Here is a 12,584-nt window from a genome sequence, read left to right as displayed (position 1 = left end):
TTAAGCAACACAAAATACGCCCAGCAAGAATAAAATGTTGCGAAACGCTATTGGCCGGGTTTCCCGAACGAGTTAAGAAGCACTTAACTGAGTTAAGAAGCTTCTTAACTCCCATGCAAAGAGTTGCTTAAGAAGGGTTCCGTAAGAAAGTTATTTATCGGGAAACCCGGCCATTAGTATTGACTTGAAAATCCACTACACATCCATTGCATTTCAGATCGGTATAATAAATAACCGATAATAATAATAAATCGGTACGCTAAATAACCGAGATACGTGGCTAGTTACCTGTCCAGCAGCATAAATGCGAGGTCTGCGTCGGTCTTCAGTCCCTTCAGCTCCCGCAGCTGTCTCCACCGGTCAGTGGCGGCTCCGATGAACGCTCTACACCTCTGCCTCGCGTGATCAGAGTGCCTCTTCCTGTCGGTACCTAACATACTTCCCTCTTCCTTCGGCTTAGGAGCAGCCACAGCAGCGGCGGCGGCGGCTTTGTCTGGTCGCTTGCGTGCGCTTGTATCCGACGCTCTGACTGGAAACCATGCGCGTGCATTTGAACCAGGTGTGGCCACTCCTCTACAGGAGGTGGCAGTCTCGGCTCCAAGCTGTTTTTTTTTTCAAACCCATTTTTCGACCCAACACTGAATGACACAGAGGAGTAATTCACTGATCCCTCTGGATTTATTTTAGCAATAAAGAGATTCAGCGCATTTTAAGCATTTCAATGCTTAAAATCCCACATAGTTTATTTTTTACTGGTTCTTAACTAGTCCTTAGTCTTCTTTGTAACTTACCTGGTTCTTACCCAGTCATTTAACTAGTCACTTAACTAGTCTGTACCTAGTCCTCTTAACTAGTCCTTACCTAGTCCTCTTGACTAGTCCTTACCCATTCCTCTTAACTAGTCCTTACCCATTCCTCTTAACTAGTCCGTACACAGTCTTCTTAACTAGTCCTTACCTAGTCCTCTTAGCTAGTCCTTACCCAGTCTTACCTTGTCCTCTTAACTAGTCCTTGCCTAGTCCTCTTAGCTAGTCCGTACCCAGTCTTACCTAGTCATCTTAACTAGTCCTTACCTAGTCCTCTTAGCTAGTCCTTACCCAGTCTTACCTAGTCCTCTTAGCTAGTCCTTACCCAGTCTTACCTAGTCCTCTTACCTAGTCCGTACCCAGTCTTACCTAGTCCTCTTAACTGGTCCTTGCCTAGTCCTCTTAGCTAGTCCTTACCCAGTCTTACCTAGTCCTCTTAACTAATCCTTACCTAGTCTTTCCTAGTCCTCTTAACTAGTCCTTACCTAGTCTTACCTAGTCCTCTTAACTAGTCCTTACCGAGTCCCCGGTAGCGCGACAGCTGCTGGTAGATCTGTTTCATCCTTTCTATGTTCAGCCGACTGGCCTCTGCGTGGTTGACCATGGGCTTGGGGTAGTGGACGCCGATGATGCACTTGGCGGCCGCCTGCACCGACTCCGGGGCGTTCCAGGGGTCGTAGATGTACTTGGCGGGGAAACCTCGGAGGATGGGCAGATAGCGTCTGGAACCACAGGGAGAGATTAAACCGCAGAGTCTCATCGTTAATACGCTGACGGAGGTTGCGGGTCTCGAGTTTGGGGCGCGTTACATTTTTGCGAGTTGTTTCCGTTCTTTCCTCCACCATGAGTGCCCTCTCTCACCCCCACTTTTACAGATGGGAGATGTTGGTCTGTGTGGGAATAGATGTCTCCTTCCCACCTTGCTGTGTATAGCTCCTCCCACCAGATGTGGGAGTGATCTAGGGAGCATGGTAGGATGTAACAGTGATCTAGGGAACATGGTAGGATGTAAGTGTCTGCAATGGAACACAACCCTAGACGGAGGATAAAGGAGGATGTCCATTCATACCCTAATATGGTCATGACGACTAGCAGTCAGCTACACATGCTGGACTGAAGTCTGTGGTCATGCTGTTTACAGTGTGACCTTCTGTGGGAGGCTAGTATTTGTACAGTTATTGTACACTTGGAAGTTTTACTGCTGATGACTGGAAAGTACTGTTGGTTCACTTTCTCTAGACAAATGTAAATCAATAAATCTATTCAATTTGAACTGACTTGTTGCATAGACTTGGTGCTTTCTCCGTTGATTTGGTAGGATTATATAAAACGGATGGTGTCTTAATAACCAATAAACCTCTAAGATGGTGTAAATTATTTTGTTTTATGTAAAAATAAACTAATAATGTAATAATGTGGCTAATACAACTAGTTTCAGTGATAAAAGCAAGGCTTGTTCCAATGACTAATAGAAAAATAGGAAATATGTTTACAGAAAAAAATATTGTTACAGAAAAGTACAGTTTGACTCACCTGAGCATAGCTAGTTAAGAACAGTCTGTGCAGAAGACTAGTACTGCAACTGTGCTATTAAAGTCTCAAATACATAGACATGCGTATTGTCTTCAGTGGATCCATGACGTACTGCTAGGACACATAATGAACTACCATCATGCACACTACAGTCTACCAAGTTCTACAGAGGACCCATTCAAAGGAAGTAGTTCTGCATGCCAGGTGAAACCCTGTACAGAACTATGAAGACTGTATGTAGATCTATGAACATCATAAGTAGACATATGAACACAATGCGTAGGCCTAAGAACATATGTAGCCATATGAACACCATAAGTACAGTAGGCTTACAAACATCATATGTAGGCCTACGGACATCATAAGTAATCCTATGAACACCATATGTGGGCCTATGAACACCTTATTTGGCCATATGTACTGTATACCAGATACATAGAACTATGAACACCAACTATAGACCCTTGAAGAAAGCCAGTAGGGTCCCTATGGAAGATGAAAACAGAGGTGCAGAACCCCTTGGAGGCAGATAGGGGGCGCTCTGACCGTCAGGACATGTTTCCATGGGGCTTGTTGTAGTCGTGGGGTTGTCCAGTAGTACAAGGAGAGGCCACCTACCAAGCCCCCAGGATTCGAAATCTAAAGTGAAGGCCTATTGAACCGCGCCATCTTGGCTAGATTTGTAGTCATTTTGCTATTTCCGGTGACTTTTGTACTTGCGCAGTTGAGCTTTTCTGTCCGACGCGCCTCCACGCACGTTCCCGGCTCTCCCCGCATTGATTTAGCAATGAAAACCGGCTTGCATATTAACCTGTTTTTGTAAAATATATCCATTGGAGAAATTATTTTTTCATCCAGGCATCTTAGTTTTAACAGGTTAAATATAACTGAACATGTTTTGTTTGCTAGTAGATGGTATTCATTCCGTTCGCGATAACGTTATTGCAGCCAGGCTAAATTCCTCCAGGGAGCCAGTGACCGGCGAGTTGAAGAGCTTCACTCCCCGCCAGCAGGAGCTTTGGCCGCTGCTACCGCATCTCGGATAACCCGCTGAGTTCGTGGCTGCTATTTCACATTCGCCCTTGATCAATCCCAATACCGATCCATGGTAATAATGAATCAATCGTTCAGATCAGATCGGCAGTGCTGCATGCATGTTACAACATCATTGTTAGCTTTATTAACATAACCATAGACTACATTTATCTCTCTAACGTTAGGCTATCCATCTTACACCAGTCGGCCATTCGATAGCTAGAAGCGGTGCCAACGTTGACCGTGGACGCGCGTAGGACAGAAGTACAACTGCGCAAGTACAAAAGTCACCGGAAGGCCAGAAAAGCACAACTGCGCAAGGACAAAAGTCACCGGAAATGGTCAAATGACTACAAATTTGCAAAGATGGCGCGGTTCAATAGGGCTTCATTGTTGATAGCGGTCAGTGAATGGAGTGGCTGTATCCAGTTCTATTAATACATCCATGCCACCTACCTACATGGTCGGACCTTACCGGGGATCGCCAGGCTTCTGCGGGGGTGTGGTGGGAACTGCCCAGAGACGCTAGGGAGATTTCCTACTATAAACGCGTTAGAAACCAGAGGCAAGCAACCCCAGCCAAGCCCAACCCGACCCCCTCCACCACCCAACCTCAAATACCCTCCCCGCCCCGCCCCGGTCAGACCAAAGCAACATGGTTGGGACGAGTAAAAAGGTCCAGGTCCGTTCCCTGCCCCTCCGACTGCCGTCGCTTGCTTTTGAGACGACGGCGATCCCGAGCCAAGGCAGGGAAACCTGCTCACTGTGGAACGAGCAGCACAGCCCTCTGGTCTCCTCTCGCCTGCTGGTCTCTCTCTGGTCTCTGTTCCCCCAAAGGGACGACGAACCTCCCGCCCGGAGGACAGGGGAACAAGTAGTCGCTACAAGAGGGGGGCTGGTCAGGCGTACATGTTCAGACGCCATCGTCCTCTTGACCTCTTGTGGGGAAGGTGTATGTGTGTGTGTGGGTGTGTGTGTGTGTGTGTGAAGTGACCGAGACAATGTCCCATCTAAAGCGGTCAACCGTCCAGGTGTAGAAGTGGAGAGGAGACTTGCGGAACTCTGCCTCTGCAGAACGTCCTTTTCAGGAAGAAGGGCCCCAGAGGGAGGGTTCTACCCGAGCGGTCAGGGCTGCATTGCACATTTCACTGAGGGTGGGATGACGGGGCGTTGCCCAGCGCCGGGGGAAGTGGGGGGGGCCGCACCTCCCATTGCACCCTCAGGGGAACGCGTCGCTGTTCTCTACCTATCTAAAGCAGGCGAGGCCTTGACCCTTGACCCTTAACCTGGCGAGACGCTACCAAGCCGCAGAAGAGGTCGCTGCGCTGCAACGTCGCCATGTCTACCTGCAGAGGCTTTCCCAACCCGATTCAGTCAACAGGCTTCCCAGGGCTTTTGGCTGAGGACGACTTTCGTCTTAAAAGCAATCAACTACAATTTACAAAGGGGAGAGCGGTATCTGAACCTTTCACCCGATCCCTCAAGACAAGAAGGCACAAAGAGAGAGAGAGAGAGAAAACATCCGACCGAACAAAACCAAAGCTTTCTCAATGACAGGAATCGAGGGAGCTGCAGATGGAAGATTTGTTCAAACGAGAACACCAGATTCATCTATACTCAGCAACTACGGTACCTTTGGAAAGGCGCTAGCTACCACAGGGGAGAGAGAGAAAGAAAGAAAGAAAGAAAGAAAGAAAGAAAGAAAGAAAGAAAGAAAGAAAGAAAGAAAGAAAGAAAGAAAGAAAGAAAGAAAGAAAGAAAGAAAGAAAGAAAGAAAGAACGAAAGAAAGAACGAAAGAAAGAAAGAAAGAAAGAAAGAAAGAAAGAAAGAAAGAAAGGCCCACCGAATGACTAAGGCTGAACTTACCTATAGCAAGGAGGTCTTCCTCCATGCCTCTATCACTCTATCCCTCCCTCTCTGGGTTCAGCAGTTTACCTGTGATGCCGAAAGAGTGGAGGGGCGCCTATACCTGAGCCCGGGGCAGATACCCACCTGATGAAGTCTCCGTTGGGGTCGGTGCGGCGGCCGAAGCCCACGGGGCAGTAGCAGTGGAAGAACTGCTGGAAGAAGGAGCTGCAGGAGAGCCACATCCAGCTGCCCGCGTTCACGCTCCAGTCGGCGTCCAGGAGCAGCTCCTCAAACACCTGGGAGAGGCACAAGTCCCAACGCTAGCGGTGTGCGGAGACACACACACACACAGGCAGGCAGGCGTGCTATAGTTCTGCTACCTGACCTGCGTCCAACGGGCCCCAACAATAGTTTACACAGGTTTAGGAAAGGGCGGCCATTTTTTTTTTTTTGTAATCAGGTAAGAACAGGGCCTAGGATATCATTTTCAAAAATGTTCAAGAACATATTTCTGTTATTAACTGGCTGGACGGGTGTAAGTGTGGGTTTGCTCCTGCTGCATTATTACTGTGGTGAACGAAGACGCACGCCTCCTATTTACTGACTGTGGTTCTGAGGGATTTCGCATATTAAACACCTGATAAATGCAGTTTAAAAAAAAGAGTCTGGACGATCATCACAGAGATTCAGATTCAGAATGGTCTCAAAACTGCCTCCTGCTGACTGTACCTAAGACAAGGACCGAGTTTGGCAAGAACCAAACTGCCCTTTTGGCCTGGAATGAACTCAAATGTTCTTTGAATCTGCAGGAGCTAATCCCTTTAAGAGTTTTTAAAACCAGGGTAAAGATTATCGTGGAAAATGAAATGGTCTGCAAATGTTTTGATCCATAATAGGAAATACTTATATATGTATAAGTAATGTTAACCCTGCTGCTTTAATGTGTATTGGTTGTCCTTTCTCTTAAGCGTAGATATCTTTGTGTTTGTATTATATTTATGTTGAAATGTTGTCTGTAACTTTATGCTGCTTTATTGGCCAGGTTAGCTCTTGTAAAAGAGATTTTCAATCTCAATGAGACTAACCTGGTAAAATAAAGGTAAAATAAATAAAATTAAAATTAAAATAATTCTTTGAAAAATCTAATTAATGAAAGGAATATTGCTGAAAGGAAACAAAAATGTCTACAACAGTGCCTGAGTTTTCCTGTGTTCCTCAGTGCTGTGAATGTGTGTATTATGTATGTATGTATGTATGTATGTATGTATGTATGTATGTATGTATGTATGTATGTATGTATGTATGTATGTATGCATATATACATGTCTGGTAAATGCCATGGACTGCACTTCTATAGCGCTTTTATCCAAAGCGCTTTACAATGGCCTCTCATTCACCCATTCACACATACATTCACACACCAATGGTGGCAGCTGCCATGCAAGGTGCTAGCCTGTTCATTGGGAGCAATCTGAGGTTCAGTGTCTTGCCCAAGGACTCTTCGACATGTGGACAGGAGGAGGCGGGATTCGAACCGCCGACCCTACTATGATCATTGGACGACCCGCTCTACCACTGAGCCACAGCCGCCCCTGTGGCTAAGTATTATTATACTCAAATGAGTATTATTATGCATATGTCTATACAGACTGTATGTAAGTATGGATCTATTAATGCCATCTCTGAGGCAACATTATTTTTTTTTCTCCTAAAAACGTAAATGTAATAAAACCAGACATTTGGTGATAACAATGCGAAAGCGAAAGCCGAACAGTAGAGGGCAGAGCTACCAAAAATAACATCGTTGTTCCAGCAGGCAGCGAAGGTAGACTCTAGTTCTAGTAACGTTACTGCAGATGCATCGTCAGTAAGCTCCCCACCCGGTCCGGCCACCGCTAGCATCCCCCCGGTCAGTTCTGACTTCAGGCAGGCAGCGGACAGACAACCCAGCCAGGCCCCCAGCCTCGTTACAGCCGAGCCAGCTAGCTGTGAACCAACCCAGTGGCCCAGTGGCCTTGTGGTTAGAGTGAGGCCCTGAGACTGGGAGGTCGTGAGTTTGATCCCCGGCCGAGTCATACCAAAGACTATAAAAACGGCACTCAGCATCAAGGGTTGGAATTGGGGGGCTACATCACCAAATGATTCCCGAGCGCGGCACCGCTGCTGCTCACCGCTCCCCCAGGGGATGGGTTGAATGCGGAGAACATATTCCACACACTCAGGTGTGCTACAATCATTGGGACTTTAACCTTTTACCCCACTGGACCCGGTCACAGCTAGCAACCCCCCGGTCAGCTCCGAGTCTAAGCAGACAGACAGGTCAGCTCTGAGTCCAGGCAGACAGACAGGTCAGCCCCGTTACAGCCGAGCCAGCTAGCCATGCCTCACGCTTCCAGACAGGTAGAATAATAGAAAGTTGTATTATCCATATAGGATCAGCACTGCTCACAGTAGGGTACGAGTAGGCTACGGATTACATTGGGATTCTTGATTGTTCTTACAGTAACACCCACTTAACCCTGACACACAGACATGGATCTGTCTGAGTCCACTAGTGCTTTAGCAGCCCAGTATACGAGACGACTAGTCAGCCCAGTTTCCTTTCCAGATCTATACTATACTATACAGTACTACACTATACTATACTATACTATACTATACTATACTATACTATACTATACAGTACTATACTATACTATACTATACTATACTATACTACTATAAAAGAAACTGAGCGTGGAACAATCAAAGGCCGTGCACAAACCCTGCTCATTCAACATCAGTCCATTTTGCCAAGTATCCCTGATGTTGTGAGAGATGGCATTAATAGATTCCTCTACGCTTTTTTTTCCCGCTTCTTCTTGTAATTTTTCCTTGTAATTTAATGTATTATGTATATTATCTATCTATCTATTCCACTGTACCTTTCCCACTGCTACTGTATCTTTCCCACTGCTGAAACCCCAAATTTCCCCCACAGGGGTTGTTAAAGTACTGTATATCTTATCTTATCTTATGTCAAGCCTGTTATGAAACTGTTATCCATAGCTATATGGACTCAGAGAACCCATATCCCATTTCCAAACGACAATACTATCTGTCTTCGGTTGTATTTCCTCCCTCCCTCGCGTCTAGACGCCTCTAGGGACGGATCCTGGCCGGATCCTGGCCGGTCCTGACATTACGACACATATCAGGATACCTGCCTCCCCCTCCGCCCCCCCCGCCACCTCCTCCCTCTGTATACCTTCATGCCCTCCTCCCAGCTGATCCAGAGGTCACCCCGGGTCAGGAAGCACGCCACGGCATGCCGGGCCAGGTGGTGGATCCAGCCCTCCTGCCTCAGCTGGGTCATGATGGCGTCGATCCAGGGGAAGCCCGTCTTGGCGTCTGCCCACTTGGCCAGTGCCTGGTGGTTGCGGTCCCAGGGGATGCGCACGCAGATGGGGTTGCCCTCCATCTTGTCGAAGCGCGGGTTGGTGGTGGCGGCGGTGTAGAAGAACTCACGCCAGAGCAGCTGACCGTAGAGGGACAGGGGCGGGGAGCTGTTCTTCTTCACCTAGGGGGGAGGGGCATAATCATATTAGAGTAGAGTAGAGTAGAGTAGAGTAGAGTAGAGTAGAGCAGAGCAGAGTAGAGTAGAGCAGAGTAGAGCAGAGTAGAGAAGAGTAGAGTAGAGCAGAGCAGAGTACAGCAGAGCAGAGCAGAGTAGAGTAGAGTAGAGTAGAGTAGAGTAGAGTAGAGTAGAGCAGAGTAGAGTAGAGTAGAGTAGAGTAGAGTAGAGTAGAGTAGAGTAGAGTAGAGCAGAGTAGAGTAGAGCAGAGTAGAGTAGAGTAGAGTAAATAGTGATCATTCATTTGGATCCCAATTATTTGCTACAAGGTAAAACTACTACACACTAGTAACTCCTCCTCCTGGCGTCCACAAATTGATTGCAGTAGAGTACAACAGAATTAAGAAAGTGAATACAGTAGAGTAGAACTAGATTTCAGTGGAGTACAGTTAAGTAGAACAGCGTAGATCATCCGTTTATTCATCCGTCATTAGAATGGAACTGAACAAGCGACTCATTTCTATCCACGTGGACAGAACGTTCATTCGGATTGAACCCGACCCTGACCGGCGCCGTGGCGTGGTTTGGGTCGGGGGTCAGGGGTCGCGGCCCGTGCTCTGACCTTGCGGTAGAGGTCGGTGAGTTTGAAGTAGAAGAGGCGGCAGGAGAGGCAGCCGAAGCGCAGGTAGGGGCTGAGGCCTGTAGGGCTGGCCAATAGGGAGTTGGCGTTCATCCTGGGACGCTCGAAGTTGGCCACCCACGCCTGTAGGGGGAGGTGGGGGGAGGGAGAGGGGGGGGCAGGAACCAGACGGGGGAGAAAGGATGTGTGAGGAGTGAGTGTGTGTGTGTGAGCGACGAGTGTCGGTGTTCCGAATCGCACGCTGCTCCTTTTTACCACTAGTACGTACTACAGCTGCCCCTAGAAAGTACATACTTCGCTCGCAGTATGCATCCAATTGGGACATGCTACCTTGTTATAACATTGCGCCGTGAAATTTGACCACATCCGTCGCCGTCCATGAAGTGACATTTGTCCACAGTCGCACTTGTGACATAATTTCCGCTGAGCACAGGATTGTGGGTCAGAATAGTTAGAAAAGCCTGCTGGCTTGCATACTGCAAAATACGACCGGATGAAGTAGGCCATCCTGGTATTTTTGCCATACTGGATGTGGCATACTATGTATTGGGACATACTACATCCTTTTTTGGCGTACTAGATAGTATGGAAGTATGCGATTCGGAACGCAGCCTAGTACTGTATTTGTCCATGTTGGGTCCAGCGTTAGGGACAAGTTCTCACCTTCCTCTCTAGGTGGCGCTCTATCCTGGTCAGAGCCTCTGTCTCCCCTCCGGGCCACACGGACGTGGGCAGGCCCACAATGTCGAACCCTGGGGGGGGGGGGGGGGAGAGATAGTCAGTTCGGGGTTGATTGGGGACAGTTTGCTTCGGGACAGTCCAGTTCAATCCCAGGGGGAACTCTTAATCCCTTGGGAGAATTCCTTACTAAGATCTCGACGTGTTCGCTAGTGGACGCAGCGTGTCTGTCTGTCCAGCCTTTTGTCCCTGTCAGTCCCTGATTGGACCAGCTGTCTGACCTGCTCTCTTCCGTCAGAGAATGACAACTGGAAACTCGAGACCACAGTGAAGAGTTTAAGCCCAAAGCACAAGATACAGAACAAAAGAATGTTCTGTGACAAGACGAGATACGAGCGTCCCTTTGTCTTGAACGGGGCTTGTCCTACTTGTCTTTGACTGCCGTGTCCACCTGACTGCCTGCCCTAGTTGTTTTGACAGCCTGGCAGACTACCTGCTTGACTGCGGGAGAGGGTTTTTCCTGGCTCAGAATGGGTCTTTGGGGGGTGATGCGCACGCAATTTTGGCGGGAAACCTCCATTTTATAACGGGTATCTTACCAGCGTATATAGGCCTATATTCTCGCTGTCGTTCTGACTGAACTCACTTGTCACAATCTCGGGAAATCTTCCGACATGACACAAAATGGATATGAAGCCAAAATGTTTAATATACTGAAACCTGTCAAAAAGAGGCATGGGCTGCACTTAAAACAAGAGAGGATTTGAATTGCTATTTTTATTTGATTTTTTTTTTAGCATTTTGGCACTGGTGATGTTCCTTTGGCTCTGGCTAAAATCTCTTTGGGTGGCGCCAACATTTTCTCTATGCAGGAAAAACCCAGAATAACTATCTGACCGCCTGCCTGTCTGTCTGACTGACCAGTTCCCAGCCTGTTTTACCCTCTGTTTGGGCGGACGTACCCAGTTCCTCCAGGGAGGGGACGTCATACTTGTCCCCGTGGTCCTCGGAGACGGGCGTGACGCAGCGCCCCATGAGGCCGCTGGAGAGGGCGTCCACCGGCAGCTCCGGGGGGGCCAGGCGGCTGATGAGCGTCTGGAAACGCTTGTAGGTCAGGGGGGGCTGACCTCCGTTCAGCTCTATAACCCTAGAGGGGGGGGGGGGGGGGAGAGAGCGGGGGGGAGGGTGGGGTGGGTGGGGAGAGGGTGGAGGGTGGAGAGAGGGAGGGGGGGGGAATAGAGAGGGGGGGGGGTGGAGGGGGGGGGGGGGGGAGAGGGAGGGTGGGGGGGAGAGGGGGAAGGTGGAGGGGGGGGGTGGAGAGAGAGAATGATAGGTAGAGGATAGGGAGAGTTAGGCGGAGAGTGTTTGTGTGTTTGTGTGTGCGTGTGTGTGTGACAGGACCGCTACACGTCCGTGGTGTGTGTGTGTGTGTGTGTGAGCGCGAGTCCTACTTGTCCAGATCGTAGAGAGTGTGAGACGTCTTGACGATGACCTCCACCCCGGCCTCCATGGCCAGCTTCTTGATAGCAGCATCACGCTCCTTCCCAAAGGGCTCGGTGTCGTACTCAAAGGTCAACCGCGAGATCTTCCACTCCTGGGGGAGGGGGGGGGGGGTTATCGGAGGGAGGGGGGTCATCGGGGGGGGTCAACATCTCTCTCAGGGCAGGGCACTCGTGTTGAATGTAAAATGACAATGTGCTGTATGGGACAAAGGTCCATGCTGTGCTGTGTGACGGTCCTCTGCTGTCACCTTGAAGAGGCGAGGGAACACGTTGGCCGGCTGGCCTCGGATGACGAAGAGGCGGGAGTTGAGCTTCCTCAGACTGGCGTCCAGATCCTCCAGGCACTGCAGCAGGAACCTGGAGGGAGAGAGAGAGAGAGAGGGAGAGAGAGAGAGAGGGAGAGAGAGAGAGAGAGAGAGAGGGAGAGAGAGAGAGAGAGGGGGGGGGAGAGGGAGGGAGAGAGATAGAGAGAGAGGGGGTGCGGGGAGGGAGAGAGAGAGAGAGAGAGAGGGAGGGGGAGAGAGAGAGAGAGAGAGAAAGAGAGAAAGAGAGAAAGAGAGAGAGGAGTGTAATGGGAGATGTACAGTTTATCCTACTGTAACCTGCTTCCTTTCTTTATACTGAATGAATTTGACCCAGATGAACCCAAATGTACTCAAACCTCTAGGCTGAGTCATAACCTACATACAACGTTCCTATAGTAACCTAACCTACTAGCCCACTACCCAGCCCTCCAGAGGAAATTTCCACTCGAGATGTGACAATTCTTCTTGCTCTTTGCACTGTCCTGCCTTTGCAAAACATGAATGGAAGCTCTCTCTGTGAACTGGTTCAGTCGGCTAGGTCATCCGGCAGCACTGGAAAAGCTGTCATTCAGGCTTATGAATAACAGACCTGTACCTGCTGAAATGGAATAATTGGAAAACCCTGATTGAAGTTTGACTTAGTCAACTGTTAACTCTCTGATACTCCTACGTATTGTGTACCT

The 12,584-nt window shown here is 48.8% G+C and overlaps 2 protein-coding genes across 4 annotated transcripts in view; one reads left to right on the top strand and one right to left on the bottom strand.

Annotated features, from left to right (window-relative positions):
- Window positions 1–12,584, top strand: part of rps21 (ribosomal protein S21) — a gene marked incomplete at its 3' end in the record, with an annotated part of 454,986 nt that overhangs the window by 18,457 nt on the left and 423,945 nt on the right. The gene's annotated exons all lie outside the window — the stretch shown is intronic.
- LOC311315572 (cryptochrome-1-like) overlaps window positions 1–12,584 on the bottom strand; it is a 31,106-nt gene that overhangs the window by 10,580 nt on the left and 7,942 nt on the right. For all 3 annotated transcript variants that reach the window (XM_084446240.1, XM_084446241.1, XM_084446242.1), the window contains 8 exons: window positions 11,845–11,953; window positions 11,546–11,688; window positions 11,057–11,241; window positions 10,080–10,168; window positions 9,399–9,539; window positions 8,471–8,782; window positions 5,368–5,519; window positions 1,326–1,528 (listed from right to left, as the gene is read on the bottom strand). In XM_084446240.1, coding sequence (XP_084302366.1) covers window positions 1,326–1,528; window positions 5,368–5,519; window positions 8,471–8,782; window positions 9,399–9,539; window positions 10,080–10,168; window positions 11,057–11,241; window positions 11,546–11,688; window positions 11,845–11,953 — 1,334 coding nt within the window. The remainder of the gene's footprint in view (window positions 1–1,325; window positions 1,529–5,367; window positions 5,520–8,470; window positions 8,783–9,398; window positions 9,540–10,079; window positions 10,169–11,056; window positions 11,242–11,545; window positions 11,689–11,844; window positions 11,954–12,584) is intronic.

The sequence above is a fragment of the Borostomias antarcticus genome, assembly GCF_949987555.1.
Source record: "Borostomias antarcticus genome assembly, chromosome: 11".
Taxonomy (NCBI): Eukaryota; Metazoa; Chordata; class Actinopteri; order Stomiiformes; family Stomiidae; genus Borostomias; species Borostomias antarcticus.
The sequence above is the reverse complement of the archived record's forward strand: the minus strand, read 5'-3'. Positions and strand labels throughout refer to the sequence as shown.